We start from the raw sequence: 21,440 nt of genomic DNA, 5'->3' as shown, positions 1-21,440 counted from the left end.
TTTAAAATTATATTTGCAGTTTTTTCTCTAACAGAGTATTTCTGTTTCTGCTCCTGTTAATATTCTTATTGTAATGAAACTGTAAAAGTTACAAGAAGTCTTACTTTATCTTAGACTAAAATAGTTGATCCATCAGAAAATCAAAGAAGCATTTTAAGACATCACAGATAAAATGTCACATTATAGACTGAAGTTAATAACCTCAAACATCGAACGTCTCTGATCATGCAGAGAAAAGTAATATGTTCTCCTATTTAATTTTGGGGGTTAAAACTGACTAATTCCCTAATATGAAACTATTTCCTTCAAGTATAAGCAATTAATTTCAAAGCATCAAATATTTACTCCTATTGCATGTTTAATCTATCAAAAATCACAAAACAAATAAATTTCAATGAGGTCAAGGTATGTGACCTATTATCACAGATAGATTAAAAACCTCAACCTCATGACAGTCTTCCTACAGTTACAGCTCTGACCCTTTTGAGCTTCAGAGGGGTCTTGTGCTTCAACTATTAATCCTGTGTCACTGTTCTTTACGTCTTTTCTAAGTGTACAGAAACCTGCCTAAAACAAGCAGCCTACACTTTGTGTTTACATGCATGGCTGATGAAGTGACTAAGTAAAAGTATTACACAGGGAATCACAGTTTTATGTTGTTAGTCATGTGGAGATACTCAAAGTTGAGGTAGCTGTCCAACTGAGGATCATTACACATATAGATTGACATGTGAACTCTCTGTCACTCTGTTTCCCCCTCTCTGCAGACAGACAGCTGGACTCGGCCAGTCTTTGAGCACGGGGCACAGAAGGGGGGTGGTCCATCATGGGACACGGTGTGAAGTAAGAGACGGTTTCACAGTCCCACAGTCACAGAGCTAAGTTTTCAGCCACCAGAGACGCACTACCGCTACTGTCTGGGATTCCCAGTTCCTCAGCTTAACGGCCGTCTGAGTGACCTGACTTCATTTTGGCCAATACTTCATGCTAGTTTACTGGTTTTCTTGAGAGATTTTGGGAAGAAGGAAAAGCATTCATCATGCAGTCTTGTGCCAGGTGTGGGTTTGTGGTCTACCCAGCGGAGAAGATCAACTGCATTGACCAGGTAATACATTAAAGCATTTATAAATAAATGCCTTCTTGGGTTAAAATGAACTCGCTAATGTGTCTGTGTTAGTCATAAAACTAATAACAGCTGTCCAATGGGTATTGATATGAGATTGTTTTTAATTAAAAGACTGGACAAGAAAAAAAAAGACTTACAGTTTAACAGTGACATTAAAGCTTTAGAGAATCAGTCATTAAGTCCATGTGGAAAAATGTGATGTGATTACTGATGTTATTCTGGGCCTCTTATTAATCAAATATACCAGAAATTACTTGTCCAGTGTTTTTTCTCTGCTTGATGAACTAGATTCCAGTCATATTTCGTCTCAACACGGATTTAAAGATTCATGCTCTTTCTTTTTCTTTCTTTCATTTTCGGCAGAATTGGCACAAAGCATGTTTTCATTGTGACGTCTGCAAGATGGTACTCACTCCAAATAACTTTGTCAGCCACAAGAAGAGGCCATACTGCTCTGTGTAAGTAGCAGTCAATACTACTGCAATGCCTATTGATCATTTGTAGTTAATCACCAGACATGATAAAAATAAATAAAAACATAATCTTTTTTAATGAGTAAAGCACAGAGGAGGCAAATTAACTGCGTCTTCGTAAACCACGATTGCACAATAGCCGGGGTCCCATTTTTAACGTTGTGAATTACACCTGGTGTGACCATGTTGGCAACTATATGTGTGTCTCATCCTTTCAGGCACAATCCAAGGAACAACACATTCACAAGCGTCTATGAGACCCCCATTAACATTAATGCAAAGAAGCAAAGTAAGGCCAGCAGTGAGGTAAGAGGACATCATGAGCAAAACCACGGCAGCATCATGCATGCCATACAACATGTTTCAGTCCTCTGACTCACTGCGATTGTTGTTACTGTCTATGGCACTAGAGGAAAGACAGTTTATGGCTGTGTCTACTGTAAATATTGTTATTTATTTTGAACACTGAGGTCTAAAAAGGCAGTAAAAAACTTGAGATTTGACCCTAAGCATTTATATCCATTACTGTTGGATCACAAAGGTCTAATTCCTTCTTTACGAGAGGTGGTCGGTGGTTCTGAGGCCGTGGTGACGGCAGTGGTTTGGAATGGAGACTGGCTCAGGTTATTTCTGTTTCCCTGACAGGGGCTAGACACCCCCCTCCACTTAGCCCACTTTATGCTTCAACGGGCTAAAATTAAATGTCAGGAAAAACAGCTTCACATCCCTTCCTCTCCTCTGCTTAGCCACCTGTTTCTGTCTGTCTGAGTCTGTCTGTGTCTCTAAGTTCACGCAAGGCTCTCATGCTTATATTAGCAGTAGGCTAGCAAGCGCCTCGGCTACTGCTTTAAGCCACTGGAGGCATATGGGAATTAACATGTTGACATTTGATCTGAGGGCTGACCTCGGATCATGAGTGGCCCTCAACCCTGTCTAGATTTATCCCACTGAACATTTAAAAAGGTATATATCTTGCTCTGGTTAACATGCAGCTTTTACTTTCTTATTCCTATTGATTGTACTTTATACCCTTTAGGCGATGATGCTCTGGAGACGTCACTCTGTCCTGTCTCTTCCTCTGACATAGAGCTATTCTAAGATTAGTTTGGGATGGTTTTTACAGCTCTAGGATGATATACAAAGTACTCTATTCTGGTTCGTTCTGGGCAGGTCTTGTTCCATCTTGAGTGAAACATCTTAGTTATTAATAACAGCTCTCTAACATTATCCCTTCATCATTTAGCTTTTCAGCTCAGGTTCTCCTGCAGCACAAGAATAGAGTGATGTTTGGCACTGTTGAAGTAAAGCAATACCAGTTAGGACTAGCAGTAAAAAAACTATAATTATTTTTGGGTGATTAGCAGCATCCAGCTACCAAAATGGATGCTGCAGTCACATGTACAGTGTCTGCACGTGCAAATGCTTGCTGGCCTTGGCTTAATGCTTGTCATCCATGTGCCATCCTTGTAGCTGAAGTATCGCGAAGATGGCGAACGCTTTATGTCCACCTTCCACTGTGACACGAGATCCATGGAGCTGGAGAAGGCTTGCCTAGCCAATCAGATGTCCAGCCAGGTGAGCTCCCGGGAGAGCAACTGGCCATTGAACCCTGTTAAAGGGAATTTTCAACCCAAATTCTTATCTTTATCAAATAAAAGAAAGAAGAGTTAAAAATTATTCTTTAAACTTCCTACTTATTCTACTTTAGTATTTTAATTCAGCCAAATCTTTCGTCTGTCATGAGTAAGCACTTGTCTATTTTTTGTATCATTTCACATAAAAGAGTTGCATGGCTTATTTAACAAGTTCATAAAAGCCTTGCAAGATACAGAATTACCTGGTTTAGGAACATTTGTAATCGATCATGTTTGTCTGTTATATATAAACAACATTTCAGTCTCAGTCTGAGTTCTCACAGCAGCAGACCTGGTATTCAGGGATGGTGAGCAACCAGGAGATAGTGACAATGTCCCAGGCACAGAATCCCATCAGTGATGTGAGTACACATATGATTTTTTTCTCACTGGTTGTGTTGTTATATCATGAGTATGTTCTATTTAAATAGTTGATATAAAAAACCTTCAAATTTGTAGCAGTGTTGGTCACATGGCTGATTTTGTGGCTTCTTTTTTGTGCAGGTCAAATACACAGAAGAATATGAGCAGTCAAAAGCAAAGGGCAGCTTCCCTGCAATGATCACACCGGGCTACCAAACTGCCAAGACGGCAAATACCTTAGCAAGTAATGTAAGTAGATTTTATTTAGCTTTCTATACCTCACAGAAAAGATTAAACTTCACTGATTTTCCCTTTCTGTTAAACAATTCATGCAAGTTTATCAAAAATTCAAGAGGCCAAACACAATCGCTTTGTTGTCTTTCTCTTCAGTTGGAATATAAAAAAGGACACGAGGAAAGAGTTTCCAAATACACAGCATTCGTGGACCCCCCTGAGGTGATTCTGGCCAAGAAACAAGGACAAATTGTTAGCGATGTAAGCCCTTCAGACATTGTTGACATTTTTTTTTTTTTTTAGCTCCGCTCAACTATAAAAATATATTGTTACAATAATATATTTATGGATATGCGGCGTCACCTCTTTTTCATCAGTATGCCTACACAGAAGAATATGAGCAGCAGAGAGGTAAAGGTAGTTTCCCTGCACACCTTACGCCTGGATACAAAATGTCAAAGAAGGCCACTGAGCAGGCCAGTGATGTAAGTAGTACAAAAAAACCAGCACACACATATGCAAGTAAATACTAATCCATGTTTGTTACTGATTGTTTAAATGCTGTTTTTTTCATGCTGAACCAGATCAAGTATCGTCAGATGTACGAACAGGAGATAAAGGGGAAGGCCAGCGCTGAAGCGGCCGTTACTGAGATTGTCCATGCCAAAGAAAATGCAGAGAACTTCAGCCACGTATGAAAATCACTGTCACTGTCTCATCAGTTTGTTTTAATTCAAAGTGAACTAAATAAAGCAAAGTGCTCTCCTGTTTCCAGATTGCCTATACTGAAGAATACGAGCAACAGCGAGGCAAAGGAAGTTTCCCCGCCATGATTACGCCTGGTTATCACCTTGCAAAGAAGGCACAGGAAATTGCTAGCGATGTAAGTATCAATCTGACTCCGGACCCAGTGAAATATTTCTAAAGCTTTAAGTATCTTTGACAAACATGTAATTGGTCCATCTTGGTAACTGAACTGATTCTTATTTAGCGCTTTTCTACTCTCCCAGCGCACTCAAAACGCTTTACAGCATGCCACATTCACTTTCTTCAATGCTTTTACGTGCTTTCTAACTAGCATTCACACTGATGGATGAATCGGAGACTAACTTGGGGTTAGTATATTGCCCAAGGATATTTGGCATGCAGACCTGAGGAGCCGGGGATCAAATCACAAACCTTCCGATCAGCAGATGATCTGCTTTACCTCCTGAGTTACGGCCACCCCAAATATGTTGAGTCTAACATTTAGATGCTTTGTTGTGTAGGTGTTGGAAGGATTGGGTGTAGTTAAAAAGGGAGCTTGTATCTGTCATCTAGTCATGTGGACTAGTTGTAAATGTTGTCAAAACATTGCAGAGTGTAGTGTGTAAGAGTTTCAGCTTCATCAATCAAGTGTCCTTGTCAACACCGGGCAGAATAGCAGACGAGGGACAACAATGAGGAGACCTCCTGATGTCATCATTCTCTAAACTATCCGCAGTGACTGAATTTGACTCTGTGTGTGTTCCTCAACCTTGCAGGAGCAAAACTGTTTGTCCTCCTCCTCCTACAACACGCTTAGTAATTTTTCATCTCTTTCCAGTTAAAATACAAGAAAGACTTAAACAAGATGAAGGGCACGTCACACTTTCACAGTCTGACCTCTGAGGATAATCTGGCACTGAAGAACGCACGAAAAATCAACAAGATTGTCAGTGAGGTGAGGCCCGTGAGAAGCATACAACCTTCACTAAATACCTTTGTGTGTCTAGATTTATTCAGGGAAAGAACAACGTGAATATTCAAATAGCTTTTTGTCTAAGCAACAGTCAGTCTCAGGTACATGCATGTATGTGTGTTTAAGAGTGGGAGATATTGGGTGTACTGTGTCAGCGTCCAGCAGACATGAAGCCTCCCGAATTGCATTTTCAGCATCTCTGAAATGCTTGTGTGGTGAGGTGACAGCTTACCTCCAAGGTCATGGCACATCCTGCCAAACCAAGGTTACCTCACACTGCGCTTTATTTTTAAGCATCTATTCTTAGCCTTTAAAATATGTGTGTTAGAAATGAGCTCTTATTCTGAATCTAATTTCCCACCAAAACCACGCAGACACATAATGTGAGGGTTTTTTTTTCCCAATTTTTTGCTTCTAATAATGTTTATGATATAATGACAGACTGTAAATAGAGAACCATGGTTGGTGAGTTGCATTTTAAACCCTGGAGCGTAGTCGTTTTGGCTTTTGGATCCAAAAGTACCAATATTTAGATGAGAAGGTAGGGTGTTAAGTTATCAGATATAATTTTGCGGCTCTATATTGCAAAATTTTTGGTAACAATCTGATACCAAGTAAATACAGGGCCAGTATTGCAGATACCAATACTGATACTGGTGCTTATAACCTATAAAGGTAGCTTATTTAGCGAAGAGCAGCATGTCATGATTTATAAAACGAATCATCATCAGTTTGCAGAATCTAAACACATTTAATAAACACTTAATCACTGTCAGTTTTACTTTGCACAATAATTAGTTTATACAGTAAAACAAACCTTTCTGGCTGCGTTGGTATCGATGCTATCGGTGTTTGAGTCGATCTACCCACCCCTAGCTAACACTAGCAAACTTGATTAGCGTGGTGCATCCATAGACTTTATATTAGTACTAAATGTGATACTGGTATTTCACTCACCCCACTGGAGCACAAATATTTCTCACATAATTTTAAGAAAACATTTTAAACAGCTCCAACAATACAAACAGCATCAAGAGGTTGAGATCAGTGACCTTTTTTAGTGCACTTGAGCTTAAAAGCTAGCAAAAAAGATGGCCCCAATAACAACCATGACCACATAATTTCAAGCGCCAGTGTTTAAAGGTGAGGTTTCCCCCGTGTGGTATTTTAATGATAAAGAGACTGACATGTTAAATAGGGAAATGGTTTTACTGTTAAGCTCAGCAAAGCATGTTTAAGATTAAAGGTTGGTCTCAGAGACTCTCGAGTGATGATGGAGTGTCAGTGATGGTGACTGATTAGTGGGAGGAACTTTACTGTAAATTTGGCTGCTTTATTTTTACATGTTTGCTAACAGGTGGAGTATAAAAAAGACTTGGAGAACAGCAAAGGACACAGCATCAATTTCTGTGAGACCCCACAGTTTCAAAATGCCGCCAAGGTTGCCAAGTTCACCAGTGATGTAAGTTTAATCACAAACAGTGTCAAATATATGCATTTTGATCATTTTGTAGATTTTTTGACACCCCACACACAACTTATTTATATATTAATACTTGATATCAGCACATGAAAATGTTTCTTTTTTAAAAAATATTTTCTATAGAACAAATATAAAGAGAAATACACTACTGGTATGAAAGGCCACTATGAAGATTCGGGTATTGATAGGAAGACCATGCATGCCATGAAAGCGAGGAAGCTGGCAAGTGATGTAAGTCTTATTTTTAATCAAATCAGTGTATTAGATCTGCTTGGTTGGATTTGATTTCATATAACATGGCTAAAAAGACACCATTTTACATGTTTAATTTGTAAATAGAAAATGATAAACTGTCAACTGTCTGTGCGAGTGATTTTATTGATGTGGTGGTTTTGTCCTGCATATGTCAGATTACTTATAAACAAGGCTGTGAGCAGGAGCAAGCTGAATACAACTACCCGGCCAATCTTACACCAGGTTACCAAAGCCAAAGAAAACTGGATCCACTGAAAGAGGTACAGTCTCCAGCAATCTAATTAAGACAAAGGGACGTTTTAACGTTAGATTTTTTTTTAAAGAGCATTTAAAATCAGAAAAATTATTAAAATGTAAAGTCAGTTCTCAGATAGCAAACTTCATCCCAGCACTGTTGTCATTGTGCTTGCAGAAGAACTACAGGCAGCACATTGACCAGGTGAAGTACAAGTCGGTGACAGACACACCTGACATTGTTTTGGCCAAGAAAAATGCTCAGCTTGTCAGCAATGTAAGTAAACAGTATAACACCAGGCACAACACTTAATAACTTTATCAGTTTTTCTAAACATGTAATTCATGTGTTCTCTAGTTAAATTACAAAGCCGGGTATGAGAAGACAAAGCATCAGTACACACTATCCCAAGACCTGCCCCAAATCCAAAAAGCCAAAGCCAATGCTGCTTTGTGTAGCGATGTAAGTTCACTTTTCTCACACTTGCATCAATAGCTTACCTTCATGCTTCGTGCAAGCACCCAGAATTCAATACCAATCCACATGATCTATCTTATTAATGACATTATGATGCCATAACCCATTGCTGTTGCTTCAGATTAAATATAAAGAGGAGTGGGAGAAGACAAAGTCTAAAGCGTGCGAAATTGGTGTGGACGATCTGAGCGTCAAAGCAGCCAAGGCCTCCCGAGACCTTGCAAGTGACGTAAGTAAACTCACGTTTCTCTTTGCTGCAAAGACATCTAAGCAAAAATCTAAGTGGCTTTAATCAGAAGTAAAAGCTGGCAAATGAAATTAAGTCAGACGGGCATGTGTTTCAGATTAAATACAAAGAGAGTTACATGAAGAACAAGGAGAAGGCTGTGGGGGTCAACGTGAGCGACTCCAAGACTCTGCACTCTCTGCAAGTGGCTAAGATGAGCAGTGATGTAAGTAGAAATTGCTTGATATGCAAAGTAATGGCATAGACTTGCCAAGCCCAGAGTATAACCTCAGAAGTTGTGTATTGTTTTTTGTTACAACTTCAGATTGAATACAAGAAGGGCTCCAAAGAGAGCCAGGCTCAGTACAGCCTTCCTCTGGACATGATCAACCTAAGCCACGCCAAGAAGGCCCAGGCACTCGCCAGTGACCTGGAATATCGCACAAAGCTCCACGACTACACAGTCATGGCAGATGACATCAAGGTCCAGCAGGCCAAAAAGGCTTATGCCCTCCAAAGTGAGGTGAGAGAGCCTTTTAAATGCAGAGACATGAAGAAAAAGGCAAAGAGAAGTCTTTTGCAGAAGTCTTTCTTGACATTTTTGTTCCTCTCTGCAGAACCAGTATCGTTCAGACTTGAACTGGATGAAAGGAGTGGGCTGGGAGACCGAGGGATGTCTCAACATTACTCAGGCAAAGAAAGCTGGAGAGCTGCTTAGTGATGTGAGTGGAAATATGTGCTTGTGTTTATATTTTAGTTTGTTGCTGTTTTCTTTCAAGCACACCGTTTATTTGGCTGCTTTTTTCTCTCAGACCAAATACCGTCAGAAGGCAGACAGCATCAGGTTCACCCAGGTGGCCGATGATCTCTCCATCAAGCACGCAAAGAAAAGCCAGGAACTGCAGAGCGACGTAAGTCTCCACTTTAAAGCCGGAATGAGACGCCATTCATTCTAGTGCATTCTCGCAGTATATACTAATCTATGTGACTTTTCAGTTGGCCTACAAAGCAAACACAGAGCAGATGCTGCACCAGTATACCATCACAAAGGACGAACCTCTTTTCAGACAAGCAAAGGCTAACGCGGACCTTCTCAGTGCAGTAAGTTCTCTTATGAAAAATTGATGTAGAAAAAAATTAAGGCACATTTTTAAACTATATCTGTAATCTGCTACATTATACAAACTCCTCAGGAATGTGCACTTGACTGCCGTGTGTCTTACACGTGAACTGGTATAAGTTCATGCATACAATTTTTTGACAAATGATGTTTTAAAGGGACTTTTTGTGGAATACCAAGTACATCCTTTGTTCTTCCATAGAAATTAAAAAGGTAAAAAACTAGCAACCAGGATGTGCAGAAAACGATTACTTCAAGTTATTGCTGCTGAAGATGATTCTAGAAGTTATTGAATCATAGGGTATCATCACAAAACTGCATATATCAACCAAACATGTATATATATATCACAATGATGTGTGGTTTACCTCAGGGTACAGTGTTTGGGCCAGCACTGTATAAGAAAATAATAGACCGATTAAAGTGTAGTTGCTCTAGAGTATTATTATTAAATATTCTTAAAAAGAGGCTATTTTTTAATAATCTCCTAACTAATTTGCTTCATTTAAATGCAAACTAATTTCATTTTAAATTATTTCTATAAAATATAGAACAAACTGTATTTTACCTTCCTAAAAACACCAAGGAAGTTTGATTCTGTGACCTGATTCAACATAGAGTTGTTCTCAGAAAGCGGAATCTATTTAAGCCAATTTCTTATATTCAGCTGAACTTATTTAGTGTTTCCATACGGCACAAAATCAAGCTGGTTAGCCAGTTATTCAGTCCAATAATTTAAAATGATCAAAATTAGATTTGCTTTTAAAAATCCACATGACGTGATATAATGCACTTTAAGTCTTTTGAAGTAGCAGCTCACGCACCGTTCAACGTGAAATTGTCTTTCACGCTTAATTTGCCTCACAAATTGTCTCTAGTCTGTCTCACGCAGCACTCACAGTTTTCTGTGTTTCCACCTGAAGGTGAAAGCAATTTAACGGGTTTCTCAATACGTTCGTGTGAGGTGCCGATATGATTTTTTTCCTCATGCATTTGTCTTTGCAGAAAGTGTACAAGAGCAACTGGGAGAAGCAGAGGGAAAAGGGCTTTGAGCTCCGTTTGGACTCCCTATCTATACTCACAGCAAGAGCCAAGAGAGACCTGGCTAGTGATGTGAGTTTCTTTTCTCTTTTACTCTGAAATTTGCAATAACCTTAGGTTAGGTTGAGTTGCAACATTTTTAAATCATTGGATTCTTTAAGAAGTAGCATTTAGCATCTCGAACTATTTATTTCTTGTCTTTTTGCAGGTGAAATACAAAGAGACGTATGAGAAAAACAAAGGCAAGATGATCGGCATTAAAGCGGTCAGTGAGGATTCTCAGATGGCTCACTCCACTCTGGCCACCAAACTACAGAGTGATCGCCACTACAAAAAGAACTACGAGGACACTAAGACCAAATACAGGTGAGGCCCAGCTTAGTTCTTCAGACCCAGATGCATCTGGTACTACAGATAAAGTAAAGAGAGTTATTTATAGTTAGGTATAGTTTCTTAAATCTGTATCGCATGGTCTTCTTCAATTAATTGGTAACAAGTGAAGCAATTCATTTTTCATTCATTTTGCATTTTCTGAGTTAGCACGATCATTTAGCCCTAATATTCTTATCCTTTGGTGTCATAAGTGCAGCTTTTATACCTCAGAGGGTAATCATGCATGTGTTATAACCTTTCAGTAGCTCTAAAAATGAGATAAAGAGTTTATATCAGTTATCAGATATCAGTTAAAGAGGAAAACGACTGACAGAAGCTTTTAAATTATTACAAACATTATTAGCAGATTCCTTAGCAATATCCTGCTTTCTTTTCACGCCAGCAGTAATTTAGAAAATTTTACAGAACATCTCATTTCAAAAGGTCAAACAAGCTCTGATAAAGACTGCATGAGCCATCACCCCAAATAAAGTCAAAGTAAAATGAAGCGTACTGTCCTTCTTTTTAAGTAGACCCCAATCAGCAAAGAGCATCGACTCAGTATAACTCAACAATAACTGACCTTTAATTTTCTGCGGTTTTGGAACAAAGCGCCTCATTGAAACTAATCTTCATTTCCAGTGTTTCCCTGGATATGCTGAACATCAGCCATGCCAAGAAGGCTCAAGACCTGGCAACCGAGACCAATTATAGGACTATACTCCATGAATACACTACTCTGCCAACTGACATTAATGTTGCCTGGGCGAAGAAGGCTTATGGACTACAAAGCGATGTAAATCTTACTTTTAGGCACTGGAATAACCAATCATTTCATGCAAAAGTGCTGCAGAATTTGATACTGATATGTGCGCGCGTCTGTTTTCAGAAACAGTACAGGTCAGATTTGAACTGGATGAAGGGCGTTGGCTGGGAGGCCTCGAAATCTCTGGATGTCCTGCAAGCAAAGAAAGCTGGGGAGCTGGTCAGCGAGGTAATGTTTAGTACTGTGACTCACAAGGCATTGCTGCAGTAGCTATAAAACAATCACTGTTAAATTTTATTAACATTTCCCCCATTTTTAGTAAAAATGAGGCAAAAGTATCTGTTGAACCAGTTCTCACTTTGAGTACAGGAGACATATAATTTGGCCTTATGTAATTTAGCATCTCTTGTTGCCCTAACTGATAAGTTCATGTGGATTTCATCTTAATTTGATAGCTACAGGGGTGGATTTTTAATTCGATTCAGAAGGTATAGCTCCCTGCTTCTGCTTCCTATAATTTCCAGATGCATAATGGGAGTTCTGCTCTAAGGAACCAGGTCTCATGTTGAAGTCAGAAGAGCGATGATCTGGCATCATCTAATTTATCACCTTCTGTTCTCCTGACTATAATTTCATCTTTATTTGATAGCGACAAGGATAGGGATTCCAGTACAGTTGTGGGGTTAACATATATTTTAATACAAATTTTGTGCTGTCCGTTCACCAAGAGGAATGGGGGTATAGCTCAGTGGCAGAGCGTTTGAGTGCAGATCAAGAGGTCTCTGGTTCAAGTCCGGATGCCCCCTACTTAGCAAACACTCTCGTGCATCATAGCATTGCCAGACGCAATCCCAGTCTAAGCCTTAGCTACCAGGGTGCTTTCCATTCAGATAAAGGCAATTCTTTAATATTTCACCTTTGTTCATTTTTAACCTATAATTTCATACAAATTTTGTCATATTCCTGGACCAGTAGGAATGGGGGTATAGCTCAGTGGCAGAGCATTTGACTGCAGATCAAGAGGTCTCTGGTTCAAGTCCAGATGCCCCCTACTTAGCAAACGTTCTTGACTCTTACGCAGCTTAGCATTTCCACACAGATTGAGAGTCAAAGCTGTAGCTATCAGGGTTCTTCTGGAGAATTTGACTCCTGATCAAGAGGTCTCCGGTTCAAATCCGGATACCCCGTACTTAGCAAACGTTCTTGACTCTCGTGGATCTTAGCATTTCCAATCCAAGTCAAAGCCTTAGCTGTCAGCATTATTTCTAGGCCTGACTTTGCATTCATAGAAATGCAATTCTTTAATATTTCACCTTTGTTCATTTCTAACCTATAATTTCATACAAATTTTGTCATATTCTTTCACAAAAGGAATGGGGCATAGCTCAGTGGTAGAGCATTTGGCTGCAGATCAAGAGGTCTCCGGTTCAAGTCCGGATACCCCCTACTTAGCAAACGTTCTTGACTCCCGTGGATTTTAGCATTTCCAGACACAATCCTAGTCAAAGCCTTAGCTGTCAAGGTTCTTTGCAGGCCTGACTATAATTCAGATAAATGCAACTCTTTAATATTTCACCTTTGTTTATATCTTACCTATAATTTCATACAAATTTTGTCCTATCCTTTGACTCACCTTGTTCTTAGTATTTCCAGACATAATGGGAGTCAAAGCCTTAGCTCTCAGGGTTCTTCTAGAGCAGGGGTCCCCAATCCCAGTCCACGAGGGCCGGTGTCCCTGCAGGTTTTAGATGTGTGCTTGATCCATCACAGCTGATGTAAATGGCTAAATGACCTCCTCAACATGTCTTGAAGTTCTCCAGAGGCCTGGCAATGAACTAATCATGTGATTCAGGTGTGTTGACCCAGGGTGAGATCTAAAACCTGCAGGGACACCGGCCCTCGTGGACTGGGATTGGGGACCCCTGTTCTAGAGCATTTGACTCCTGATCAAGAGGTCTCTGGTTCAAGTCCGGATTCCCCCTACTTAACAAAAACTCTTTGGAGTCCTGACTTTGCATTCAGATTAATACAGTTCTTTAATATTTCACCTTTGTTCATTTCTAACTTATAATTTCATACAAATTTTGTCATATTCTTTTACAAAAGGAATGGGGGTATAGCTCAGTGGCAGAGCATTTGACTGCAGATTAAGAGGTCTCCGGTTCAAATCCGGATTCCCCCTGTTTAGCAAACGTTCTTGACTCTCGTGCGTCTTAGCATTTCTAGATACAATCCGAGTAAAAGCCTTCAGGGTTCTTTGCTGGCCTGACTTTGCATTCAGATAAATGCTTTTGGCCATTTTATGGTACCTAAATTTTCCAGAAGCCCATATTGTAAAAGTCTCTGATTTCTCAGAACTTACTTCTTTTTATCTGGTGGAGTCTTTTATGTAACGTTCTGCAAATGATACACGAAGATCCTCCTAGTCCAGGCTGGAATCTACATGCACTATTCATAACCTCATTATGAGCAGCCACTTATTTAAAGTGTCATTCCACTCACATTACCATCATTAGTTTATGAAACACAAATAGAACAGATCTTGGAGCCCGTCCTGAGCAAGCATTTTTCTGTATGCTGTATGTGTGTCTCCTTTTGTTTGTCGATCTTTTTGATTTTTATAGGTAGTTTATTTGTTAGGATCCATATGTATGAAATAGTGTGTGCCCTCTAGTGGTCCCAACACGTATATGCATTGTCTTTTATGGTTGCCTCCCATTGTTACTGCCTAGTGTTCATCACTGGGGTATTTTTCTTCTCCAGAAAAAGTATCGTCAGGACGTGAGCGCTCTGAAGTTTACCAGTGTTGAAGACACTCCAGAGATGATCCAGGCCAAACTAAGCAACAAACTTGCGATTGATGTAAGTTCAGCTGACGTTTGTAGCACCTAGAAGTTCACCGGATTGAGTTATTTTAAGGCTTGTTTCATTGAAGATCTTTAATGCTGTTCGTTCTTCTTTACAGAGGTTGTACAGGGAGAAGGGTGAAAACATGAAGCACAACTACACTCTGAGCGGAGAGTTACCCGAGTTGGTGCAAGCCAAGCTCAATGCCATGAATATCAGTGAGGTAAAACCGTACATAGGCACATTTAGTCAGTCAAAAAGTTCTTCTCCGTGGCAGGTTTTATATGACGTTTTCGCTGTGAAACTGAGTTTGTCCATCCAACACATTTCAGACGCAATACAAGGAATCTTGGAAGAAGATACGTGATGGCGGTTATAAGCTGCGTCTGGATGCCATTCCTTTCCAGTCTGCCAAAGCGTCTGCAGAGATCCTCAGTGATGTGAGAGTCCATTTCATCATATGAAGCCACATTATTACTATTTTTTAGCAGAAAAAGTTGAACTGAAACTACTCATTCGACACAGATTTTCAAATATCTCTCCTCACTATGCTTTGTGTGTTTTGTGCGTCATTTCAGCAAAAGTACAGAGAAGAATTTCAGAAGACCAAAGGGAAGATGATCGGGCTGAAGGGACTGCAGGATGACTTGAACATTGCTCACTCAGTCTATGCCAGCAAGCTACAGAGTGATGTGAGTGCTTAGTTTCTGCAGTTTAGCTGATAGAAACGATCACATTTAAATGATTATACAATATTCTCGTATCCACATTTCCCCGTCTAGATTAAGTATAAGAAGGACTCTGCAAAAGAGCTCTCAAAGTTCCACCTACCCATGGACATGCTGGAGGTTGCACATGCTAAAAAGGCACAGTCATTAGTCAGTGACCAGGACTACCGGCTGTCCCTGCATCAATACACCGCGCTGCCGGATGATTTAAAGCTGCAAGCTGCCAAGAAAGCATACACCCTGCAGAGTGAGGTGAGAGTGACGGCAGACAGCTGCAGGCAGCATCGTTTATTTATAGATTTAACAACGCTCTTCCATCACGACTGAGCTTGCTGTGAAAAAGAGCACAAAGACAACATTATTTGTACTTTACAATTTTAAACCATTAAATCAGTGAGGACATGAAATGCTGTATTTGTAGGTTAAAAAACCCCTTTGCAATACTTGTTTCTATGTAATGAGACTTTAGTGACAGTTGTTGAGGCCAAGCTATTTAGAGAAACAGCTATTTTTAAATACTTAAAGTGTGTTTGAGGCTGGTTACAATGCTGGTTTATTTATCTCCATAACAGACAGTACAAGTCTACCAGGCAAACTGATTATTAAAGGCTGAAACTTGTACCAGATATTAACTGACAGTAACAAAATGATATCATGTTTGCTTCTGTAATATTCCTATTTTATTTATTTTTTGTCCACCCTGCAGAAATTGTATCGCTCTGACCTGAACTACCTGCGTGGCGCAGCCTGGATCGCCACTGGTGCTCTGCAGATTGAAGGGTCCAAGAAGGCCACAGACCTCATCAGTGAAGTGAGCTATCCCCTATGCTTTTTTATTTACTTTCTGTCCTTTTTACTGTGTTTAGTGCATGTTAGGCTGCTGATATTCACCGTATCTTGATGCATGATCAAGGGAAATCTTATAGTTGATTCTGGATCTGACGTTTTCAGTGGTAGAAATGTTTCACTATAATTTTTCTGGGTTTAAATGTTGATTTTGTTGGTGGGAGTTCAAAACATTGACTTGATTTACACCAAAAACTAACTTTTTTATTGTCTCTGCAACAGAAAAAATACCGTCAGCAGCCGTACAACTTCAAGCACACCTCTGTTGCTGACTCTCCAGATATTATCCATGCCAAACACAGTTCACAGATTGCAAATGAAGTAAGACAATGACCTTACTGTTTTAGTTTCTCTCTTTCTTGTAAATGTACTCTACAGGTCTTTTTTTTGCTTGCTTAAGCTGCAGCGTTCCTCTGTAAGGATACTAAAAATAACCTGGCACGTTACTTTGCTGGAAAAATTTGATGATTTGAATGATAATAAACTGGGTTTTATCTCTCTGTCACAGCGTTTGTATAAGGAGAAAGGGGTGAATGACAGACACAACTACACTATTACATCTGAGAGGCCAGAGATTACACAAGCAAAGATCAATGCAGCCAACTTTAGTGAGGTACTAAACAGCATACAGTGATCATAAGCATGTTCTTTTCAAATGTTATATGCGTTATTCCAATATAGATAACTTTTTTTTTCTTTGCAGATAAAGTACAGAGAGTCCTGGCACACTCTGAGGGCTCAGGGATACAAACTCACCATGCAGGACATCCCCTTCCAGGCTGCCAAGAGCTCCACAGGCATCGCCAGTGATGTAAGCTCACGCTGAACAGCACAGCAAAACCCAAGCATTTAAAGAGTTAAATCAACCATGATTAAGTTTTTAAAAATGCTCAATCTAAGCTCTGGCAAAGTAGGAATCGTATGCAGGGTCTTGTATCCATTAAAATTTGCAGATCAGTTCCAGTTGATTAATCTAACTCGTGTCTCCGCAGTACAAGTACAAACACAACCACCTGCTGGAAAAGGGGAAGCGCATTGGGGTCAAATGCATCATGGACGACCCACATATGCTGCACTGCCTGCAGGCCGGCCGGTTGGCCAGCGACCAGGAGTACCGCAAGGACGCACTAACAACCAGCGGGCAGTACCACCTCACCCCAGACATGATTAATCTGGTGGCAGCTAAGAATGCACAGGCCCTGGCCAGCGACCAGGACTACAGGACGAGGCTGCACGAGTACACGGTGCTCCCTGACGACATGAAGGTCAAATGGGCCAAAAAGGCTTATGAACTGCAGAGTGAGGTGAGAGCTGGGAGTGAAGAAGAGATAAAATTATTAATAGGAAGTGCAAATGTCCTGACTCATCTATTGCTCTGTTACTTTATGTTTAGAAACTCTACAAGTCAGACCTCAATTTCATGAAAGGGGTAGCCTGGGATGGAGTGGGTGCGCCTCAGCTGGAGTCTGCCAAAAAGGCTGGAGAACTTATAAGTGATGTGAGTAATGCACTGAAACCTGTTAATTTATAATATTGCTGCCGTTTATGAGCTCCAGCTCTGACTGCATATGAAGCTGAATTTAGCATTTATGCAGTATTGCTTTAAAAGCTTTCGCCATCTGTGTCTAAATGTGTGTGTGTGGTCTTCCTTCTTGCAGAAGAGGTATCGCCAGCTGCCAGACAGCCTGAAGTTTACCTCAGTGCCTGACTCTCCTGATATAGTCCACGCTAAGACTAGCTATCAGCAGTGCAGTGAGGTAGGAAGAAGATGGAAATGCTTATAAGAGAGAACTGATTCACAAGCCTGATTCCACTTTAAGAGGCTTTTGTTGTCTTAGCTGCTGGTGGTGATATTGCTACCTTGTTCATGCCTGTGCCTCTCATCCACTACAGAGGCTGTACAAATCTGGAAAGAATGACGACATGCATAAATACACCTTACATCCAGATGATCCAGACTTCATCAGAGCAAAGATGAATGCCCAGCAGATTAGTGATGTAAGGCGCATTTATCAGCTAAATACTTGCAAATAATATTTTTAAAAATCCTCGAAAAAAGATGATAATATCTCTACATAACATTTTAATCTTGAGCATTATTTTTCTGTGAAGAAAGTTTACAAGGCGTCTGGGGAGCAAGTGAAGACATCGGGCTATGACCTGAGGCTGGATGCTATTCCCTTCCAAACTGCCAAGGCTTCCAGAGAAATCGCTAGTGATGTGAGTTATGGGCCTTGTTGCATTGAAATACATTTTTGATGCTATTATTCCAGGACAAACATTTTTATAATATACAGTAACAGTATTAAACAAAGGCATTTAAAGGCAGCCTGAAAGTTACCTGAAAGCTGACCCTGTATTTCTCCCTGCAACAGTTGCGCTACAAGGAGGCTCACCTGAAGGAGAAGGGCCACCAGGTAGGCCTGCGCTGTGTGGAGGATGACCCTAAGATGCTGCACTCTCTGGCAGCAAGCAAACTCCAAAGCAACTTAGAGTACAAACGTCAGTCCAAGGAGGAACGTGCCCACTACAACATCCGCCCAGATCAGCCCGAGTTCCTGCACGCCAAAAAGAGCCAGGCTCAGGCTAGTGACCTCACCTATCGACACAAGCTCCACGACTACACCTGTGACCCCGAACAGCTCAATGTCAAGCATGCAAAGCAGGCCTACAAACTGCAGAGTGATGTAAGTCGTGATGCTCGTGCAACATGGATCTGAAAATATAATTATTGTCATTTATTGATGTGTCATCTATTTATTTATTGATATGTATTTAGGGAAGAAGCACTGTTAGGTGCTCAAAAAGCAAATATCTTGTGCATCAGTGTGACTTATGGCATGAGCCAAATTCAGTGTTTAGTTTTAGTCACATGATGATCCTGAAAAAACAAGCATGTTTACTTTAACACGGACAATTGCCCCATGGAATAACATTGGGGTCGTTTTGTGGTTGCTGGTTAGAGCGTTCTCATTATTTAACTGGTCTGTTTATTGGTTTAATAATGAGCCACCGACTCTGTGAATTCTTTTAGCCTCTTTGAGTTTATTGTTTTGGTTTTCCAGTATATAGATCCCGTGTTTTTGGACCTTTTGAATCATTAGTGCAGTTTTAAGCCACAAAGTATAACTGCTCAGTCAGAGCAACTTATTTTTGGCTTGTTTTGTTGCCTTAATCAGAATCATAATTCATGTTTTTTAATTAAAAAACTGACTATAAGCCCAGGCTTAACCAAAATCTTCCAAAGATTGTATGAAATGTATTAATAACATTAATCCCCAAGTTATTTAAAAATGCTATGTATTAAAATTGTGCCACTTGCTTATTTGTATTAGAAATATACCACTGTCATTTCTTTTCTTTTTTTATTCAAGGTGAACTACAAGTCGGACCTGAACTGGATCAGAGGAGTGGGCTGGACCCCTCCTGGTTCTCATAAAGCAGAGCTTGCCCGCCGGGCTGCAGAGTTGGGGCTGGCTGATGGAGTTAACGCTGACGAGGCTATTGCGAAGTATCAGCAACACATGATGGTAAGTTCATCATGGAGTGGTGACACTAGTGATCAGTACAGTGTCTTTTAAAAAAATAAATATATAAAATAAGGACATCCTTAGACAGCAAAGGGTCTTGAAAACTTCCTCTCTGTCTTCCTTTCAGCTGCATTACCAGCAGATGATGGAGGAGCAGCAACAACAGCAACAGCAAGCGTCTGAGCAGGTGGAGACCAGCGAGGAGATCCAGCAAGGTGTCAACATGGATGCGATGGAAGTTCTTCATGTCAAGAGGAAGAAGACCATCCAGACTGTGCAGAAAAAGTCCAGCACCACCACAACTTCATTCAGATCCACGGAGAAGAAGTCCAGCACCACCTCGTCTTCGTCTTCAGCCACCCTCCAGAACACAACCAAGTCCAGTAAAGTTGCTGCCATAGAAGAAGCGTAGAGCAAATGAGACATTTGGAGACAGAGATGGTCACTTTTAGAAAGTGTGCTTATATTTTACTGAGTTATTTTACTACTTTGATGAAATGATAATTGTGACTTTGCAGTTACGTGAGAAGCCACAATATTATCAGAGCTGCTATAGATGTAATAACAAACAGCAGGAGAGTTCATATCATTAAGAGAGGGATTAAGCATGTTGAACCAGGACAGGACTAGTGATGTTTGTTGGAAGGATTGTTGGTGTTTGTGATAAATTGTAAAATTGCCATTCTTTCAAAACTTCTTAAAGGTGTAAATTTCAACTGAAGAACCATTTTTAGCAAGTTCGAGCAAAACACCAGGATTACCAAAGCTGAATTAAGGTTATTGCAGGTTGAAGGTCAAACTGAATGGAATGCTGAAGGAAAGTTTTTGCTTTCATATACTGAGTGTATTTGGAAGAAATATGGGCTGGACCAGATTGTCATATGGCCACTGATGCAGAGTGCAAAGGATTTCAACACTCATTTTTTTACACTTTGCTTGGTCCTTTTTTAAAAAATCTGATAAATACTGTATGCTGAAAGTTCAAATGATGAAAGCACAAAAACTTGTTGCAGTCTTGCAAAACAGGTTTGATCATTTTATGCACTTTCAACCAATGAGTAAGAAGTATAAGCCTACTAAAGTGATGGGATCTACTTTTGTCTGGCAGGTTCAGCTTTGTGAGTTTGTAAGTGTCTCTTTTAACTCAAAGCTGGGCTCGGAGTAAATTCTTGGTTTTATCAATGATTAATAAACTGTTTTTGTTGTTTTTTTTCCCAGGCAAACTAAGCTATTGTCCCTTTTTTATTCCCAAAATACAAATGACTGCTAAGTACAGAAAAACACACAGCAAAGGTGAATCAGATGACTGATGTTGAGTTGATCTTGCTCCTGATCTAGCTGAGGCATGTATGGACGCTGGTGTAGACACCAGGCTTGTTCTTCTGTCCACAGCTCACCACTAGAGTGACATAGTGCATGCCGTTTGTGATTTGTGATTACTTTCACACAAACACAAAAAAAATATATGCTGACACACACCAACGGGCCTCCAAAATCCGCCTGCAGTGTCAGACAGACCAAGGTGTTTTATGTAAAGGATCACTGACATTTTGTGATGCATCTTATGATGTAAAAGCAATCTGCAACAATTTTGGATTCCTTTGATCCAGAACAAACAAAATAAAATACAAGTTGCCTTTAAATTAAGTCTCTGACTTTCTTAACAGCTTGTGCTTGAGAACGCTTCCAAATTCAACAGATATACGGTGCATCCGGAAAGTACTCACAGTGCTTGTTTCACATTTTGTCATGTTACAGTCTTACAACGCAGTATTAGAGCCACATTAAGAGAGATTACAGATGTTTCAGTGTAAACTACAATGGCTGCTATAGCCTCTGTAAAATGATTTGTGGAGATAAGTTAGTGAAATCCATCCATCCGTCTTTACTTTCAATGATCATGATCTTCAATGATCTTACCCTGCGTGTTTTGTTTTTAGGCAATTTTATTTCCTGCCTTTTAG

General features: G+C 40.1%; 1 protein-coding gene and 4 non-coding genes across 6 annotated transcripts; all 5 read left to right on the top strand.

Moving 5' to 3' along the window:
- The first annotated feature begins 767 nt into the window (after positions 1–767).
- LOC116329850 (nebulin-related anchoring protein) lies at positions 768–21,209 on the top strand. 2 transcript variants are annotated; one of them, XM_031751955.2, is made up of 43 exons: positions 768–1,105; positions 1,490–1,584; positions 1,818–1,905; positions 3,070–3,174; positions 3,497–3,595; positions 3,738–3,845; positions 3,987–4,091; positions 4,208–4,315; positions 4,415–4,522; positions 4,606–4,713; positions 5,416–5,532; positions 6,908–7,012; positions 7,157–7,264; positions 7,444–7,548; positions 7,701–7,799; positions 7,881–7,985; positions 8,122–8,229; positions 8,345–8,452; positions 8,552–8,749; positions 8,844–8,948; positions 9,039–9,137; positions 9,223–9,327; positions 10,352–10,459; positions 10,596–10,753; positions 11,402–11,555; positions 11,649–11,753; positions 14,289–14,387; positions 14,491–14,595; positions 14,705–14,812; positions 14,951–15,064; positions 15,155–15,352; positions 15,807–15,911; positions 16,169–16,267; positions 16,455–16,559; positions 16,650–16,757; positions 16,939–17,250; positions 17,340–17,444; positions 17,605–17,703; positions 17,840–17,944; positions 18,059–18,166; positions 18,322–18,633; positions 19,321–19,476; positions 19,604–21,209. In XM_031751955.2, the coding sequence occupies exons 1-43, from the start codon at positions 1,040–1,042 to the stop codon at positions 19,886–19,888; spliced, it is 5,400 nt and encodes a 1,799-aa protein (XP_031607815.1). In that variant the 5' UTR covers positions 768–1,039; the 3' UTR covers positions 19,889–21,209. The 2 variants fall into 2 exon arrangements, with proteins under 2 accessions (XP_031607815.1, XP_031607814.1); XM_031751954.2 differs by lacking the exon at positions 3,070–3,174.
- Positions 12,260–12,331, top strand: trnac-gca. The gene has a single exon. It is a non-coding gene; the product is annotated as a tRNA-Cys (tRNA).
- Positions 12,505–12,576, top strand: trnac-gca. Its single transcript has one exon. It is a non-coding gene; the product is annotated as a tRNA-Cys (tRNA).
- On the top strand, positions 12,900–12,971 carry trnac-gca. The gene has a single exon. It is a non-coding gene; the product is annotated as a tRNA-Cys (tRNA).
- trnac-gca lies at positions 13,636–13,707 on the top strand. The gene has a single exon. It is a non-coding gene; the product is annotated as a tRNA-Cys (tRNA).
- Positions 21,210–21,440: the final 231 nt, after the last annotated feature.

The sequence above is a fragment of the Oreochromis aureus genome, linkage group 8 (genome assembly GCF_013358895.1).
Source record: "Oreochromis aureus strain Israel breed Guangdong linkage group 8, ZZ_aureus, whole genome shotgun sequence".
NCBI lineage: Eukaryota > Metazoa > Chordata > Actinopteri > Cichliformes > Cichlidae > Oreochromis > Oreochromis aureus.
Note: the sequence above shows the minus strand (reverse complement) of the source record. Positions and strands in the feature narration are given on the sequence as shown.